This window comes from Lipotes vexillifer, unplaced genomic scaffold (genome assembly GCF_000442215.2).
Source record: "Lipotes vexillifer unplaced genomic scaffold, Lipotes_vexillifer_v1.1 scaffold1, whole genome shotgun sequence".
Taxonomy (NCBI): Eukaryota; Metazoa; Chordata; class Mammalia; order Artiodactyla; family Lipotidae; genus Lipotes; species Lipotes vexillifer.
Genome location: NW_006779068.1, coordinates 444,109 through 464,174, shown reverse-complemented (window position 1 = coordinate 464,174; position 20,066 = coordinate 444,109). Strand labels below are relative to the sequence as shown.

General features: G+C 40.0%; 1 protein-coding gene across 1 annotated transcript in view; it reads left to right on the top strand.

Moving 5' to 3' along the window:
• Nucleotides 1-16,770, top strand: part of DENND5B (DENN domain containing 5B) — a 208,011-nt gene extending 191,241 nt beyond the window's left edge. Inside the window, 9 exon segments of the mRNA XM_007452177.1 lie at nucleotides 645-773; nucleotides 2,565-2,686; nucleotides 5,375-5,520; nucleotides 7,342-7,460; nucleotides 8,301-8,488; nucleotides 12,204-12,286; nucleotides 12,500-12,626; nucleotides 14,858-15,032; nucleotides 16,587-16,770. Of these exon segments, the coding sequence (XP_007452239.1) occupies nucleotides 645-773; nucleotides 2,565-2,686; nucleotides 5,375-5,520; nucleotides 7,342-7,460; nucleotides 8,301-8,488; nucleotides 12,204-12,286; nucleotides 12,500-12,626; nucleotides 14,858-15,032; nucleotides 16,587-16,770 (1,273 nt within the window).
• The last annotated feature ends 3,296 nt before the right edge of the window (nucleotides 16,771-20,066 follow it).

The following is a 20,066-nucleotide window of genomic DNA, read 5'->3' as shown; positions in this document are numbered from 1 at the left end:
TGGGTATGGCATCAACTTCTACACAGGATACTAATATAGACATATATGTAACATTCATTTGGGGGTTGACCACACAGTTTGTTTGTGGCCACACAATTTTCTAAGTCTCTCAAATTTTTAAGAATTTTGAATTTATTATTATAGTACAGCTTGTATTCTAATGCCATAGAAAATGCGATTTATATTTTCCATATGTTGTCAGGGCAGTTTGAAAAATCATTCAGTGGATTAAAGTTGTAGCAGACACTTCAACTGTAGAACAATTATTCTGAATAAGAACTTAAATATTCAGCCTGTTTTATTGCTTTTATTTTTCTGAGTGTCAGGAATAACCAAGTGCCAGTTTATAGGTATCTATGAGCCTGAAACAAGAATAAATAAAACCTGAAAGTGTGAATGAGTGTTAAATGCTTTATCTTAGGATATTGCCTGTGTGCTCGTGTTGTAATGGTAATTCTGATGTTGGACTAATTTCGTGATTCAGGTGGAACACTTGAAGTTTAATCAACATAAATTGTGTGTTGCCTGTTGCTTCCTCTAAGTACAAAATAACTTTTCTGTGCAAGGTGCTGTAACTCTTCAGTTCTTTTCCAGTTCAAGGTTAGCCTTAGGATTTACATCTTTGCTGTTCTACTATTCTTTAGGCATATTCAAAACATGAGTGAGATCAAGACTGATGTCGGACGAGCTCGAGCATGGATAAGATTGTCTCTAGAAAAGAAGCTCTTGTCCCAGCATCTCAAGCAGTTGCTCTCTAACCAACTGCTCACAAAGTAAGAGATGGCCTCTTGAGGCATTTCTGTTTCTGTGACCTGTGTGCTTACAAAATAAATTGCATAGGCTGACAAGCTGGTTTCTTCAGCCTGAGTTGCTGACTCCTCTGCACATGAACTCTTCCTTTCTAACAGGCACATGCTTCAGAAACTCTGTGTCATGACCTCCTATTTGATTATATCTGGGAGGGTACAGATTTCAAAGCCAAGGGGCAGATTGTGCTACTCTGTTCAGAACAAAAGCTAATAGTCCCACAGCTGATAGTAACATCCAAAAGATGGGTTGAATTTATGTAAACCGTATATCATACTGTAAAGATCACAACAAAACCAGGAGTGGTAAAAAAATTAAAAGGTCCACAGGAAAGGGCTTCTCTGAGAGTCTTGCTAATACTTACATTTAGTAGTTTAGAGCCAGGAAGCCAGTCAAGTGCATATTAGTTAATTGTTAACTGTTTTGATAGTTTCCCTTTACCCCATCAAGAAACCTTGGATGAAATGCATCATCCAGCTAATATGTATAGTAGAACTAATTTGAAGGTTGAGGACTTTGAGTTCTCTAGACCAAAGGTATGCAAAGAATTCAACAGAGACCTCAAACTTGACAGTGTTGGAATGCCACCAAAACCCAATTCTTTTTGTGATTTTGCATTTGTACATATCACTGTTGGGTTAAGTTACTCTCTGGAGCATTTTAGGATGAGTCTTAATGTCCAAAGAATAGGTTTGATAAAGAGTGCGTGATGTGAAGTACAGTCTGTGAACCTGACCTTGTTCCCTTAAAACTGATTACTCTCCCCACACCTTATCCCCACCCATAAGTCACTTGCCCTTTGTGGCCAAAGTACAAAGAAGAAAATGATAATCATTTAAAATCTTACTACATAAAAGTGACTACTAAGTATTTCACATGTTTTCTACTGTACTTCTGTACAGGTTCTCTTAGTTAAGATTATACTATATTTGCAATTCAGCATCTTTTTTTGGCTTAATATTATATCCTAACATTTTCTATATCATAAGGATTTAGCCTCTGAAATCTGAATGCCTGTGTTCAAATACTACCTTTACTATTCACTATTTGAATGGCCTTAGACAAGATACTTAACTTTACTGTATCTCTGTTTTCCTCATCTATAAAAGGAGAATGCTAATAGACTTACCTCTCGCGGTCACAAGAATTAAATATATTAATAATTTAAAAATACTTGGAAAATGCTTAAATGTAAGTGCTTAATAAAAAGTTATTTATTATTTTTGGGAGTAGTAGTTTTGTTTTTGTTAAAATCCCTCCTAAACTCTATTTTTAATGGGTATACAATGATATATTTTTACTTTTACAAATAATATTCAAGTGGACATTTGTGAGTAAATCATTGCCCACATTTCATATTATATCCCTAGGACTGAGTCCTTAAAGTAAAATTAATGAGGCAAAGAATATGATTGGTTCAAAATAATTATTACCAACAAATTGCTTTTCTGAAATTTTCGGTTCCACTTTCTATTATTCACTGCCACCCCCCACCCCCCATCAGCAGTGGTCATCACTTTTAAATCTTTATTACTTTGAGAGACAAAATGGATTCACGGCAGGTTATTTCTTTAATTACTAAATAGATTTAAATATATTATTAACTGTATATGTGTTCATTTTTGTGAATTGTCTGTTCTTTCTAGATTAAAGTTTCTACCCATAGTTTTGTCTAAGTGGAGATGTTTATTTTTAGTGGAAGACATAATGAAAAATATACTATACTATTATTTTGTGCTTTTCTTACCCTTTCCTAGGAAGCTTTATAAACGTTATGCTTTTCTACGTTGTGAAGAAGAAAGAGAGCAGTTTCTTTACCATCTTCTTTCCCTCAATGCTGTGGACTATTTCTGCTTCACCAGTGTGTTCACCACTATCAGTAAGTCTGGAGAATTGACTGTTAAGTGAAGAGTTGCTCAGATGACTAATGGAATAAGAGTTTATATTTTTTAAAACGAGACCTATCACAGTACAGTGAGTCAGACACTGTGACATCTACCCACCCACCCCCCCGCCCTACCCCATCTCCATTTATGAACGAAGGTTATGCCCCAGCAGCCGGAGTTGCTGCTGGAAGACCACCCTCAGCTGTCAGCTCCTGTGGGGAGTGTCTCACCAAAGAAAACTACATTACCTGAAGCTATCCCTCCTACCAGAGCTGGCCAGCATCCCTGCCTGATCCCTGGGCTGTCCCAGAACTCACTGTGGGACCAGCTGAGCACTCACAGCATCAGAGCTCAGTTTCTGCCTCAGTCCATCCTGCTTTCTTCATCACATTCTGCATGCTAATTTCTGACTCAGAGTCTGCTTCCCAGGAAACCCAGTCTGCAGTAGGAATTGGGATGGATGTAAAGAAAAATGTTTTATTAAACAAATATTCCAGTATCTTACCTGAAACACATAAATTCAAAGAATCAGTATATGATAATAAACTTATATAACTGAACATCATTAAACTTTGAAGATTCAGAAAGACTTCAGGATCTTGCTGGGTGTTGTAGGTCTATAGAGGGAGGAAATGATGACTGGAGATGTGTTTTTGATAAATTGAATTACAGCATTTATTCTGTTACAGTGGGTCCCCTTCCCTACTTTGGAGAATTTTTACTTGTATCAGCAGTTTTATTCAGCTGCAAGTATCAGAAGCTTGGAAAATAGTGGTTTAAAGAAATCCGTTGTTTTAATTTTCTTACACAGTGATAAGTCTTGGGGTAGGCAGTCCACAGTGCTATCACAGACCCAGGCTCTCTGACAGTGATCAGTGCGTGCTAATTGCCTCCAGCGATGGCTGTTCTCAGTCTACCCTCCAGCCCAAAGAGGGAAGGAGTGCCAAGGAAGAGGGGTTAGAATCTGTGCTAGAAAAACATAGTTTTCTAAGAAATCTCAATAAATATCACCAATATTTCACTGGGCACAATTGTATAGGTTTTGGCCTTCAAAGTCTCTGGTAGAGGCAGACAAGGGGAAAATGGAGTTGGAATGGTTATTGGGCCAACCTGTGTTATCTTTCAAGCTACTATTAGTTTACTAGAAACTAAGGTGTTATGTACAGTTTTGAAAGAGAAGAGTTAGGATCCTAAGTTCCTCCCCATATATGCAGATTTCTCTTCATCTGAGGAACTCTTTCAATTAGAGGAATCGAAATACATCATGAAATAAATATTCTGAGTTTAATAATATTGCTCTTTTTCTGCTTTATGAAATCGTTGTTGTGCATCTGTGAGCCCTTTGCAGCCACAGAACTGCTGACCTTAAACAGGCCTTTTTCGGTAGCTTTTCTAATCCTGTCAGTGAAAGAAATGAAAGTAGCCTCTGGGGCCTAAAATAACATCTTGCACTAACCTCTTCTGCTTTCAGTTTCAAAAATCATTTGAGTCTCATGATTACTAAAGCATGAAAGTATGGCCTTCCCTCTGACATTTTCCTTTCCTTCAGCCAAAATAAAAGGACAGAAAGGGAGGTTATTCACCCAACAGAAAGTCGTCTGTGTAAAGTTAGGGAAATGAACCATTTATCCCATTCATTTTGCTCATCTAAGAGCACATTGAAGCATGAGCTCCTATTGTGAGGCTGTATCTGAGCCTCTTGTCCAGTAAATGTTTTTAATTCTACGTGTAGTTCTTTCAAGGAGGGCTTTCTGTTAGCTCTCTTGTGGCTGAATGAACAGAAATCCTGAGAATACCAACCAAAATATTGATTCTACCCTGCTTTAAAAACAAAAAAAAAGTATGGCTCTGAGGGATAAAAATATGCTAATGTGTTTGAGCCATCCTTTTTAAAGGAAATGGAGGTATGTGTAATGCCCGGGTGGTTTCCACATTTGAGCAAAGGACGGTGATAGGACAGTGACATCTAGTGGTGTGCCTTTTGAAGAGCCTTCAGAGGGAAAAGATTTCTTACAGATCCCTTTCCACATCCTGATTCTTTCCCTGGGGCACCTCTTGCACATGAGTCACCTTTCCAAGTTGTAGTTTATAGACTTCATATTATGTCCAGAATGGAGGTGCTGTTGTTTATTATTCTTGGCTTTGCATATTGGACTGTAAAACTGGGATGGGAAAGTTCTGAAGTGCAGTGCTTTTAAGGGTTGGCCAAGAAAATCAGCAACAAGAGGATACTATCCAAGAAGTCATCTACCACCTTTTTTTATATGAAACCATACCAGTAACCGTGCTCATTTATACTCGATTCTGGAACAAAATTAATAAAAACATTAAAACAATGAAAATACTATATAGCACAGTCACTGTTTATGTCCTCAGAGATTCTGGTGCTAATGCCTGACATTGTTTATAAATGTAGTGGTGATGATAAATACGCACGTCATGTACACATGGTGATGTATATGTGTGGAAACCACAAATATTGGGACTTTTGGCTTATAAACCAGACCTCATCTTTCTAGACTGGGGGAGGTTATGATCTATCTTTTTGTTTAAGTACATCTTGATAGATCATTAAAAAGCAAATTATCTGTGAAAGCCAGCTGAGTTCTTAATGTATATTTGTTTTGCTATCAGGAGAATTTTATTGTAATTTTGTATTAATTTCAGCATTTTTCTTTCAGTGATTCCGTATAGGTCAGTGATCATTCCCATCAAAAAGCTGAGCAATGCGATCATCACATCGAACCCTTGGATCTGTGTATCAGGAGAACTAGGAGACACGGGAGTAATGCAGATTCCCAAAAATCTCCTCGAAATGACTTTTGAAGTAAGTTCAGCTAATACCTTTCTTTTTTTCTTTTTTTTTTTGCGGTACGCGGGCCTCTCACTGTTGTGGCCTCTCCCGTTGCGGAGCACAGGCTCCAGATGTGCAGGCTCAGCGGCCATGGCTCACGGGCCCAGCCGCTCCGCGGCATGTGGGATCTTCCCGGACTGGGGCACGAACCCGAGTCCCCTGCATTGGCAGGCGGACTCTCAACCACTGTGCCACCAGGGAAGCCCAGCTAATACCCTTCTTAGCACATAGTGTCATACATAGTTCTACACAACGATGCCAGTTTCACTTTTTCATATTTCCTTGAGTCAAATAATATAAAGGAGTAATTAAGCACACAGGATCATTTTTGGGATTATATACCTAAAGTTGTCTTGAACACGTGAATTTTTGTATTTTTATTGTTATTTTAATTGTTAAGCTCTATTTTTCCACTCATAATGGTGCACTTTGGGGCTTTGCCAGGTCCTATTCCATAATTCCCAGTGCCTAGTCGGAACCTGGCAAGTAGAGAACATTCAAGTAAATGCTTTCCCCACAGTGGTTCTCTTCCAAACTGTAAATTCACCCTGCCTGAACCTAGACAAGGGACAGGGGAGCTGCTATCCATGCTTTTGGTTTTTAGACCACGTGGTGATATTTATAAAGTGATTTTGCAAAAATATACCTTTCACTATGGTAGTCAGTTTTCAGGTCTTACCTGGTGAAGTATTCCCATACTTTTGAGCCCACATGCTGGTTGATCCTGGCATGCAGGAAGAAGACAAACAGCTGTTCTTGTTTCAGGAGGGAAGTGGTGCTAACTGAAATGTCCTGTTCTCATGTTCCTTGGAGTCTAGGAATAGCAGTTTCCACTCAGAGTCATAACACTGCCCAAGAGCTTATTCTGACACTGTCTAGCTAGTGGGGTCCCAGCCATCTGTATATAAAGGATTAAAATCCTTGGCTTTTCTTTGACTACCAAGTACGGAACATAAACTGCATTATAAGTCCCATCATTGCTGTTTCTAGACTCTCACATCTGCCTACTTCTTTCCATCTCTGCTGCCACAACTAATTCAAGATGCCATCCTCCCTCACCTAGATCGCTGTGATTCAAAGACGTCAAGGGCTTTGAGAACTCATAGTTCTGATGTTCCCAGCCATACATAGTCAGTTGGGGTCTATGATCTTTTATCAGAATTTAAAAGTCAGAATTTAGTTATTTATTTTCACCATTCCTATTACCATCGCTTTCTTTTGTACTTGTCCACAAAGGGTCAGGAATGACACTGATAACTATGTTTGTTTTTTTTTTCTTTTTAACAACAGCTTCAAAGACTTCTAGGTGAGGTTTGAAGTCAGTTCTGCCTTAGTATTTTATTAGAAGCAGAAAAATAGTCATGTTGGTGATTTTTTCTATCTATAATTGTTTCTCTGACCTCTCTGCAACTAAATCTAAACAGCATCCTTTTCCCACTTCTTGAGATTCTCCTCATCCTTCATAGGCACAAATCACTGACTCTGCAATGTTTCTGGGTTCTCCAATTAGAAATCATTGTTCTTTCCCCAGTGTTCTTCAAATACCTGTTTACATCTCTACTCTAGGGAATTGTGGAGTCCCTCTCATTTGATAGTTAATGTTCCTATGTCTCCTGTCTCATTAGAAGGGGTCTATTAGATGTGAATATTTTTCTCTAGTGCACAGCAGAACACATTATGCAGAGTGGGTCCTTTGCAGTTGTTAAATTGGATGGAACCATGGCACCACTGCTAAAGCTGAGAGGTAGCAGGAAGGGATCAGGTACTGAGTAACCTGTGGTCCTGTCCCTGCAGTGCCAGAACCTGGGGAAGCTGACTACTGTTCAGATTGGTCACGATAACTCAGGACTGTTAGCCAAATGGCTAGTGGATTGTGTCATGGTCAGAAACGAAATCACAGGACATACATACAGGTAAGTAAATGTCCTTGGGAACTCAGACTTCTTTTAAGACTCTTTAGACAAGAAAAGGTTTGAGAATTATTTTTATTCCAAAGCTTTCCCACTGCCTTCTGAATTTTAGTTTAGTTTTTTGGGTTGTTTTGTTTTTGTTTATGTCATAACAAAATTGTGTTATTTTGTTCCAAATACAAAATTGCCCCCAAAATACTTTTAAGAAACTGATTGTGTTTGCTGCTAATGCTTAGTCCACAAATGTTGAAAATGATTGGTGGAAGTCTGATAAAAAAAAAAGGAAACAAAAAAGAAGCTTAAAATAATGTCAATAAGAGGAAAGGCTCTTTCAGATGCTCCTGGGCAAAGCCAGCACTCTTCTTTGAGAACATTCTCCTCTTTTCTTCTGTAACTTAACTCCCGCATTAGCATCTAGTTTGAAGATATTGTTGTTGAAACTAACCCCAGAATTTTTATACAGACGAGGTATGAGAAAATACTAAAGAATTATTTTAATTTGATGATAACAATTTATTCTCTTTATATAAGAGAGAATATCTTTAGTTTTCAGAGACTCATACTAAAGTGCTTGGGAGTAAAATGTCCTGTTGTTTGTAATTTACTTTAAAGTACTTTTAACAAAAAATAAAAATGAAGCATATGGCAAAATGTTATGTTTAAGTCATAAGAATATGGGTGTCTCTTATCTTTTCTACTTTTTTATGTGTTTGAAATTTTTCATAATGAAAAAAGCAACCCACAGGCACCAAAATGATGGGCTTCACCCATGGTGCCATTTAAAAATTCTAATTAAAGCTAGTAAGATATTGGTGATTCTGAAGTTTGTTTCTGTCCTACCAGGTTCCCATGCGGGCGGTGGCTGGGGAAAGGCATTGATGATGGAAGCCTGGAGAGAATTCTCATTGGAGAATTGATGATATCAGCAGCAGATGAGGATCTAGTGAAGCAGTGTCGGACTCCACCCCAGCAGAAATCACCCACCATGGCCAGGAGACTAAGCATCACTTCACTGACAGGAAAAACTACCAGTAAATAGTTTTTTTATTTTCCAGTGTGTCATGTTGCAGGCATCATGTAGCCATTTCATAGAAAACTGTTGTATTAATGAATTACGGTAAGGAGATTGAAAAGCAAAAAGCCGAGGAAAATTAATTTGAGAGAAAGGCTTTAAGAGTGGGGAGAGAGGGCTTCCCTGGTGGCGCAGTGGTTAAGAATCCACCTGCCAACGCAGGGGACACGGGTTTGAGCCCTGGCTAGGGAAGATCCCACATGCTGCGGAGCAACTAAGACCGTGCACCACAGCTACCTAGCCTACGCTCTAGAGCCTGCGAGTTACAACTACTGAGCCCGCGTGCCGCAACTACTGAAGCCCACGCACCACAACTACTGAAGCCCATGCTCTGAAACAAGAGAAGCCACCACAATAAGAAGCCTGTGCACCGCAATGAAGAGTAGCCCCCGCTCACCACAACTAGAGAAAGCCCACGCGCAGCAACAAAGACCCAACAAGGCCAATAAAATAAAATTAATTAATTAAAAAAAAAAAAAAGAATGGGGAGAGAAAAAAGGGGGGAAAGTAAAGCAGGACATTAACAAATAATTAAAAGCCTGAAGAATTTAGATGCTAAAATCCAACAAAAACTGCATGCTAAAATCCAACAACAACTGCATGTTACAGTACTCCCACATCTAGTTATCCAGAGCCCCTTTTTCTAAGAAGAATTCTAAGAGGAATTCTAAAAATTCCTCTCCCTACCCCACCCCCAACTTCCTGTAGAAGTGATAAAACAAAATACTATAAAAAAGTGAATTCTGTGGATAGGATACTATGTTCATATGCCATTTTGAATAGTACAATAAACTTCTAATTTATACTAATGTGGTCTTTAATAGGCTGAATAATGTCTCCCAGGGGTATCAGATTTTAATCCCTGGGATCTGTAAATGTTACTTTATTTAGAAAAAGGGTCCTTGCAAATATAATTAAGTTAAGGAACTTGAGTTGGGGAGATTATCCTGGATTATCCAGGTAGGCCCTAAATGCAATCACATGTATTCTTATAAGAGGGAGGCAAAAGGAAATTAGACACACACAGAGGAGAAGACCATAGAAAGATGGAGGCAGAAATTGAAGTGATGTGGCCACAAGCCAAGGAATGCCAGAGCCACCAGAGCTTGAAGCGGCAAGGAGCAGCTTCTTCCACTGAGCCTCCAGAGGAAGTGCAGCCCTGTCCACACCTTGGCTTCTGCCCGGTGATACTGATTTCTGACTTCTGCCTTTGGAATTGTGGGAGAATAAATTTCTGCTTTTTTACATTACCAAATTTGTGGTAACCTAGTACCAGAACCACAGAAAACTAATAAAGAGGCAGTATGATTTAGTGAAAGATCACAGAAGTTTATCAGTGAAGTGGTTTTATTTCAGTTTATAGACAGTAACCATGAGTAAAATAAGAGGTACCTAAGAGGTCCTTAGATATTATTATTCCATATCCATTTCTTAGTACATAGTAATATATTAACTCTTAGAATGATACAGCCTAAAATGTAAAATTATTCTTTCTCAAATGATTCCCTATATTCATAATTCTTCTCTGCCTTCAGAAGTAAACTTAACACACACACACACACACACACACACACACACACACACACACACACACACACACACTAGAATAGCTAAAATAAGGGTAGAGAACAAAGGAATACTCATATATTGCCAGTGGGAATGCAAAAGGAAAAACCATTTAGCAATTTCTTTTAAAGATATACACATACTAACCATACACTTGACCCGGCAGTCCCACACTAGATATATACCCAAAAGAAATGAATACATATATCTACACCAAGACTTGTACTCAAATGCTGCTAGCAGCTTTATTCATAATAGCCAAAATGGAAACAACCCCAGTGTCCACCAGCTGGTGAGTGGAGAAGCAGATAGTGGTATATCTAGTCAATGGGATACTATTCAGCAATACTGTGGATATATCTAACATCACGGATGAATCAAAACTATTATGCCAGGTGAGAGAAACCAGACACAAAGGACCAGACACTATATGAATCCATTTGTATTAAATTCTAGAAAAGGCAATATGATAACGATGAAAAGCAGATCAGCAGTTGACAGGGGTTATGAGCTGGGGAAGGGGATTGACTGAAAAGGGGAACGGGGGGACTTTTTGGGTTGATGGAAATTTTCTATATTATGTTTGTGGTGATGGTTATATGTCTATACATCTGTCAAAACTCATCAAATTACACACTTAAAATTGGTGAATTTATTGTATGTAATACCTCAGCTATGCTGATTTAAAATTAAAAAGTGGATTTCAGTTCAGTCCTTCCAAATTATTACAACTTGTGAATCAGTCCAATTTTATGGGGTATTAATGTTTTGAGAGGCCTTATCCCCCACTTCCGGTCATATTTTCTTTCTCAATAAGCAGAAAATTTTAAATAATGTGAAACTCAGAGATGGGTACCGTGGTGTTTTTTTCACAGTGTGTGCAAGGTGATATTTAGAGAACTAAACATTTTAAATTGGTTTCAAAGTAATGCTGATCAGCACAGGGTTCGTTCGAAATGAATAAAAGCTTTCAACGTAGATCTTCATGTTTAAAAGAGAAAGGTACAAGTAAAAAAATTACTAGGAGCTGGAGATGGCACAGTATCAGTCCTTCAATTATAAGAGGTTTCCATTTTAGCAATTTTTTTGCGTTGGTATAGAGAAAACTTACTTGAGTCTTACCTGGAAAATGTCTTACGCAAGAAATCCTCCAGCAGTATGAATTTAAAGATTCTTAAATTCTAGACTGTATAGCATGTCATTTATAGTGTGATATGTGAGTTTGATTTAAGAGTTAATCACTACAAGAAAAGACCAGTTATTTCATTTTTCTCTTGTTACTTACTTCTATCCATGGATGAAACCTGTTTACCACCTTTTTTTCTTTTCCGTCTTTTTCTCCTTTTTTTTTTTTAATCATTCTTGGGGTTTGGGAGGCAAAGGTGCTTTAGATTCCATTCAAGAAACCCACCAAGCTCTCCCTCAGGATGGGGGCCTAGGTAAGCAAGTACTGGCTGAGAGAATGAAGCAGTGCCCAGATGGACTAAGTGGCCAGAAAGAAACAGTTCTGGGCTTCAAGGCAGGGTGTCCCCATGTACCTGGCATCTTTAAACATATACCCTTTACTTTTAAGACAACAGCAAAGCACACGATCCAAATTAGACATTCAGAGTTCCAGAAGCCTTAGTCTGTGCCTACTAAGGACTCGGAGGTAGGTGGGATAAGGGGTACCTGAGGAATGATGCTGTGGGTCTTTCCCACCTCTCTCCTTAGATCTGAGGACTAGCTAGCACTTTGTGACAGGCACCATGCCAGATGATTTACACATAATATCTCATTCACTTTTCCCTGTGACCCAAGAGGTGTGTATTTTCTCTGTTTTAGATTGAAGAAACTCAAACTCAGAGGAAGTTAGGCAATTTGACTAAGGTTATGGATTGCAAGTGGTAAGGCTGGCATTTGAATCTTGGGGGTCTCTTGGTTTCTACTCCATTGTGCCAATATGCCTCTCCCTTGGCCAAACTGGCCAAGGCAAGTTTCACGGAACCCTGACAAGCCAGCCTGCTCTGGTGAAGTGTTTCCACCACAGGCAGGCACAGTTGATGTCCTGTAGTACTTTGGTTTATTTCCCTTGCATGAGAATTCAGCCATTATTGATTATTTTTTAGAACCCAGTGCTGGACAGATCCAAGAAGGAATTGGAGAAGCTGTGAACAATATTGTGAAACATTTTCACAAACCTGAAAAAGAGGTATGATGGGCTATAAAACTTAATACGGTAGGATTTTAAAGCTGCTTTATACATGATACATAAGGCAGTAAAAGGTGCTTTAATTTTCATTTGTAAGCTTTCTAATAGCTGCAAAAAATGCTTCATGGCTACTCTCAGCACTTGTTCCTCTAGTATTTTTCTTAAACATCGAGCAAGAGCTTATTCTCCGGCACTGTGTGTTGCGCTCCACAGAGAGGAAGCCTCACTGTGTTGCTGTGTGGAGAGAGTGGCTTAGTTGCAGCACTTGAGCAAGTTTTCCACCATGGCTTCAAATCTGCTCGCATCTTTCACAAGAACGTCTTCATCTGGGACTTCATAGGTAAATTAAAGCTGGTGTGTGTTGTTATAAGGTCATCAAAATGTTTCTTAGAAAACTCAAACTCAGGAATTGGAGTGAATAAGAGTTAGTGATAAGGGTGTATGTTTTTAAAAGTAAATATCAAATAAGCAGTATCTGTGCTTTTCATTCAATCAACAAATATGTATAAATGTCCACAGTATTAAACAGTATTCTAGATGCTCAAGATATACATAAAGATAAAAGTAAACAAAACACAGAAATTCCTATGGTTGACAAATTTATAATCTGGTAGGGGCAAACAATACACAAAAACATAACAGATATGCAATTCATCTGATATGTTGGAAGGTCATCGTTGATCTGGAAAAAAATAGAGCAAGGTGAAAGGAAATGGAGTGGGGGCACTCTTTTAATGGGGGTGCTTACAGACTTTGTTGACAAGGTAACATTAAGCAAAGACTTCAAGGAAGTGAGCCTTGTGAATACGGGGAAGAGGGCACTGGAGGCTGAAAGAAGCGCCCGGCAGAGCAGGGTGGGGCTGTGCTTGGCCTTGCATGGAGCAGCAGGGATGTCCGTGGGACCGGAGCAGAGTGAGGGAGAGGGGCTGGGATTCGGAGGAGAGGGTGTTTACTGCCAGGGCCGGTTGTGGAGGGCCTTCTAGGCCTCTGGAAGCACTTTGTTCTTTGTACTGAATGGTATGGGAAGTCCTTGGAAGGCCTGGAGCTAAGGAGTGACATGATATAATCTATGTTTTAAAAGGATCACTCTAGTTCTGTGCTGTCCAGTATGGTAACCAGTAGTCATATGTGGCTATTTAAATTGGCTTAATTTAAATTAAGTTTAAAATTCACTCCCTCAGTCACACCAGCCCTACTAGTGGCTGTAGAATTAGACCTTGCAGATGTAGAATATTTTCATCATCATGGAAAGTTCTACTGGAATGTACTGCTCTAGCTCTCGCTAAACTTGGTATATTCTTTATTTTGCTATGCAGCTTCTTCTACAATTCCCAGTTTCTTTAACAGGGAAATTAATCATTTCATGTTTGTAAATAAGGCCTGGATGAAGTAGTTGATTTTATCCAAGAACTTTTAGGCAAAGAAAGGAAAGCTGACAAAGCTAGGCCCCCTAGAGTGGGTTGTTTTTTTTTCTTTTTTTTTTCTTTTTTTTTGCGGTATGTGGGCCTCTTACTGTTGTGGCCTCTCCCGTTGTGGAGCACAGGCTCCGGACACGCAGGCTTAACGGCCACGGCTCACGGGCCCAGCCGCTCCGCGGCATGCGGGATCCTCCCGGACCGGGGCACAAACCCGCGTCCCCTGCATTGGCAGGCGGACTCTCAGCCACTGGGCCACCAGGGAAGCCCTGTTTTTTTTTCTTTTGGAATGCATAGACTCTTACTGCTCCTGCTTCTGACATGTATATACATAACTCTTGCTCAGATTTTTGTTTTTAATAAATTTATTTATTTTTGGCTGTGTTGGGTCTTTGTTGCTGCACACAGGCTTTCTCTAGTTGTGGTGCACGGGGGCTACTCTTTGTTGCGGTTCGCGGGCTTCTCATTGCCGTGGCTTCTCTTTGTTGCGGAGCATGGGCTCTAGGCGCACGGGCTTCAGTAGTTGTAGCACACAGGCTCAGTAGTTGTGGCTCACGGGCTCTAGAGTGCAGGCCCAGTAGTTGTAGTGCACGGGCTTAGTTGCTCCATGGCATGTGGGGTCTTCCCGGACCAGGGCTTGAACCCGTGTCCCCTGCATTGGCAGGCAGATTCTTAACCACTGCACCACCAGGGAAGTCCCTCTTCCTCAGATTTACTGAAGCAGTTCCATGTCAAGGAGTTTGTTGCACAGTGTTAGCCAGCCATTCTATAACTAGAACAAAGGGCGCCACCTCAATGGCTACCATGTCTTTGCTACTTACTCTTAGAAGGCTCCAGTCTTAACAGACAAGTTCATGGGTTTTTTTTTCTTTGCTGTCAATTGCCATTTCTTGAAGGTATTCTAAAGAAAGTAAACTTTCCAACCGTCTGGAATGCAGTCTAGATTAGAAAATGAACTCCTGGGAGCATATTGTTCTACCGTGAAACATGGGCCTCTAGAAGTTATTGTGAAACCAGTGATAAAGTAATGATTTTGGTTTTAGGACTGGCTATAATGCAAAGTGTCGTTAGTATTTCCAGAATAAACCAAGTGATTCATCTTTTTTTATTTGAAGTATTATGTGTATTGTGATGTGACTCTGACTTCCTTCTGCAGAGAGAGCAGTTGCTTATTTTGAAACAACTGACCAGATTCTAGACAATGAAGATGATGTCCTCATTCAGAAATCATCCTGCAAAACCTTCTGCCACTATGTAAATGCTATTAATACTGCACCCAGGAACATTGGGAAGGACGGCAAATTCCAGATTTTAGTTTGCCTTGGAACACGGTATTAAGCCAGTTCTTGACTTTCCCTATCTTTGTCACATGTTGAGCAAGAATTTAGAAAAGATTATACCAGATCATGCCCCTTACAAAGCTCTCCCGTGGGTTTCTTTTGTACCAGATTTTATGAGACTCCTGTGTATTGGGTGCTTGCTATGTGTTGGGCAGTATGCTCTGTACTTCACATACGTTATCTTATTTAACCCTCCTGTCACTTCACCACCACCACTGCATGAAGTAGCAAGCGATATCCCCACTGTATAGATGAGAAAATAGAAAGTAGAAGAGGCACGGAGAAGTTAACAGACTTTCCAAAGGTCACACAGCTAGAAAGAGGCAGAGCCAAGATTTACACCTAGTCGCACTCCAGAGCCCAAAGCTCTGAACCATTTACACAGTACTGCACCAGAGGTGGGTGGATAAGTAATAGGTAGATTGGTAGATAATTAGACACACCAGCACATTCACACATATATATTTCCTGTATAGAGCTTGTATAGGGTGTATATGCTACCATGTTGCTTTAATTTAATACATTGTGGAATTCTTACTATCTAAGTAATTCTTACTATGGAAAGTCTTCTCTTTAAGACAATTTCCTACCCCTTTCTTTTTTTTAAATGACACATAGGAGCTGTACACTCCATTAATTTTAAAACGGCTCTCAGAATTGTAAGAAATGAACCACATAGATCTTTAGAAGATTTTTTTATCTGTGCAATGTTTGTTTTCTTCTAAACCCCTAGAAGCCCCAGGTGCAGGATGGCCTAGCTGCCTTGTCATGAAAGCTTAGCGAGCGGTGCTCAGTGAGGATGTCTTAGCTACTTAGTGACAGATAGCTAATGTCAGTTTAATCAGGAAACACTGAAGATTGAGATCCTGTCCTCCTGAAACAACTGGTTTACTGAGCTGAGTTCTGTATTTCTTCTTAATAAAAGCCGCCCAATTTCAGCTGTGTTTTTTAAAGTTCCTTTTGCGTATGATCCTTATCTCCTTTTATCTTGTTACTGTTCTGATTTATTAGACCAGCGCAACCCCTCTTTTGGTTTATAAAATCTACTTAATGTTTTTCTGCTTTGATTTTGTTCCTTACCTTGTAATGTTGTGTAAATTTTTTAAAAAAGCGCTAGTCCCTACAATTAAATGGAGACTTTCTTCCCAAAAGGTCAATGTACTTTGGCATGCCTTGCCACAGATGTCTGATTAACATCCCTGTAAAAAAAGAATACAGAATGGTATTCTGCCTTTTTTTTAAGTGGTAGAATCAGAGTAGAGAATTTCTTTAATACATCTAAGTCCTTATGGCCAACTTGTGCAGATCCACTTTTAGAACCTGATGGGTTTCCTCGTTAGCTTACACTGTCTCATTACCTTATCTTTTTAACCAGTCATTATCCAGCTAGTTGACTTTGGTTTTGTCTTTGGTGACCTCAGAGCTTGGCTAGAGTTTTCCCCATCCAGTCCCACACCCACACCTTCCCGTCAAAAGCTCCAGTGTGTGCCTTGTTCTGCAGCGAGGGCAGCAGTGCTCAGGACTTGTTTCTCTTTGGGTCTGTAGGGATCGCCTGCTCCCACAGTGGATTCCGCTGTTAGCCGAGTGTCCTGCCATCACCCGAATGTATGAGGAGAGTGCCCTCCTGCGAGATCGCATGACCGTCAACTCCCTCATCCGCATTCTGCAGACCATCCAGGACTTCACTATAGTCTTAGAAGGCTCACTTATCAAAGGAGTGGATGTGTAACCCAAATAGCTAGAAACTCTCAGTCCAGACCCCTTGTTCCTGAACGTTCCCCAACGACTGGGACCGATTTGGACTTGTCTGACGAGGTAGTGAGTCACTGCAGGGGGCAACACACCGTATCCCCCAATTTGAACAATCCTGACAGTACAGACAAGGTAAAGTGCTGTATTGTAGTTCATTTGAACCTGGAATTTAGTATAAAATAGAGTATTTTCATGTGTTAGATGTGTGTAAATATGCTCTCTTCTTTGAGAAATTATATTACTCTAATAAGATAACTTTTCTTAGATTGAATATTCCTGTGACTTAAAATAAGTAGCTTAAAAGTATTGGGAGGTGGGGGGTGGGGGGAGGAGAAAGAGTGGTGCTAGTCAGGAAGAAGCCAGTAAACATGTAAATACAGTGCAACCCAGTGGGGCTTTTTTTTTTCCTCCCGGTATCACAAAGGAACTCAGAATGCATTGTTATGTCGTAACCAGCCATCCTGGTGTCTGATCCTTTGTATTGTGAATGTAAACAGCTTTACCTAAGTTTCACATGGTTTCATACGTTTGAATTGAGCCACTTTTCCAGTCTTTTGGAAAATTTTTTTTGTCAGCACAAGATATGATTCAAATATTTTAAATACTGTACCCCAGGAGCTTGGCTAAACTGGAAAGAGAACACACAAAGCCCTGAGAAGTGTGTTAACTTGTGGGATTATAACTTCTTTACACTTTGGAAAGATTAGCCTAGACTAACTTCATTCTTGGCATTTTTATTCTTGTTATTTGAGGTACTTTGGGGAGATGTGAATTTCAGAGTGTTGGCCTCATGGTCTTAAGAACTGCAAACAGCAATTTGATTCTGTACTTTTAATTTGGCCATCTCAACCCTGCAGTGGTCCCTTACCTCTTAAAGATAAACACAAACACAGTCTTTGTTTGGTTCCAATCACCCGCCTCCCCTCTCCCGGTGCACATCCCCCCTCAGGAAATGGAAAGAATGTTTAAGAAGGAGGAGGGCCCTGTGTGGCTTGGAATGTTTTTGTGAAAGTATTTGTTGACCATGATAATGCAAATAACAGAAGAAGAGAGAAAGAATGAACCCTTTCTGGGTGTTTCAGGGCAAGCTTTATGTTCTTTTGTAAGCAGGGGTGAAAATGTAAAACAACTGGCCCAGAGAAGGTACAGGCCAGTACTGACAAAATGGAAGCAAAACAAGAGGCAACAATTTTAGGAGACCAAACATTGTAACTTTTCCAGTTTGGTATTTTTTGAGGAAGTTAAATAAATTTGGTATTAGCTCGTTACCTTAAGTCTTCATCTTACGGTCAGTCCTTTAAGTCTAATTAGGCATTTGCATGTTGTTAGCAGGGAAATTGCCTCAGCAGAGCTCCAGATTTTATTCCCAGTTGTGGCTGAGAAGCAAAGCCATGGCCTCTCAGGACCCTGGTGTAATCTGAGGGTCCAGGCTTTAGCCAATAGCGTTGTTTACCTTTTTTCCTGGAAGAAGAAACTAATGAAACAAGTGCCTCACTCCCTTTATCAAACACTGTATTCAGCCAAGGCACACGCCCTTTTAATACGTGACTGAGTACTTGAGGAGGGTAGGGAGAGTTGAAGGCAGCATTTAGAAACCCATGGAAAGGGTTTAAGAAGATGGTTCTGGGTGACCTGGGTAGACCAGAAATTTGTTTGCCTACAGCTAAAGTTTGTCCACAGTGGTGTGGCTGTTCCAGGGACATGGAAAGTCTGTTATGGGAGACATCCAGAACCTGTTTCACACTAGGCACTTACTGTTTCAGTGATGAGAAACCATAGCGTGATCCAATCCCGGATTTTGTCCTTGTTACCTTTTCCAAAGGCCATGCTTCTGACACATTCTGGGCGAACAGAGAGGTGGCTTAGGTTAGCAGGCTAGAATTGAGTCATCTAGTCTAGCCTTCTCATTTTACAGATGGGAACACTTAAGGGTCGGAGAGATTAAATACCCGCACACCTGTGACAACACAGAGTCTAGAATTCGTGTTTTTTATTACACCAGGCTGCATGAGACCGGCCTCCAAGGCATTCATATTAATAGTCTTTCTACCCTTGGTTGTTTATTCATCCACCTATACAGGTAGCACAGGGATTAATATTCATTTTAACAAATTGTCCTTAAGTTATAGAGAATTACACCTATTTTTAAAAGTAGGAGCAGGAATTCTCTGGCGGTCCAGTGGTTAGGACTCCATGCTCTCACTGCCAAGGGCCCGGGTTTGATCCTGGTCAGGGAACTAAGATCCCAGAATTGAGTCATCTAGTCTAGCCTTCTCATTTTACAGATGGGAACACTTAAGGGTCGGAGAGATTAAATACCCGCACACCTGTGACAACACAGAGTCTAGAATTCGTGTTTTTTATTACACCAGGCTGCATGAGACCGGCCTCCAAGGCATTCATATTAATAGTCTTTCTACCCTTGGTTGTTTATTCATCCACCTATACAGGTAGCACAGGGATTAATATTCATTTTAACAAATTGTCCTTAAGTTATAGAGAATTACACCTATTTTTAAAAGTAGGAGCAGGAATTCTCTGGCGGTCCAGTGGTTAGGACTCCATGCTCTCACTGCCAAGGGCCCGGGTTTGATCCCTGGTCAGGGAACTAAGATCCCACAAGCCTCACAGCGCAGCCAAAAAAAAAAAAAAACTAGGAGCAAAATTGGATTTTGGACCTGTGAATAATACCAATACTTTAAAAATTAATACCTCCCAAAAGAGTTATACCTAAAGTTTCATCCCACTTTCTATTGTCTGACTATAGTAGTGAGATGACCAATTTCAAAAGAAGGAATCACACCAGAACTGACACATCCTCTAGAATGCTAGGCCCTTTAGAGTGGTCACCTTGGGAGTCCATATATTATGCCAGAGATAAAGCCAGTGCTCCAGACACCTGGGGGGGTCTCCGTATGAGCTGCCTGAATGACCTACAGCCCATTCTTTTGAATACTGCCAGTGATGGGAAATGGTGGCCTTTCAAAAGAAATTTAAAATTTGAAACAACAAAAAGTCCTTAGGTTACAAGTTGATGAATGAAAAGGATACTTAAGCAAAGTTTGGCATCACATAAGAAACACAATTCTAAAGAAATAAGACTTAGTTCTTACATGGTTTATAAGTGTCTTTGAGCCAATATCAAAATATTTTGAGAGGGACAGTAGCAGAATCCTTAGAATAAATGTACATAGCCTTCTAAGCTGACTTTTGAAGGTCATTCAGAGGTATACTTTCTGCTCTGTTAACACTTTATTTTTTTTCCTGTTAATA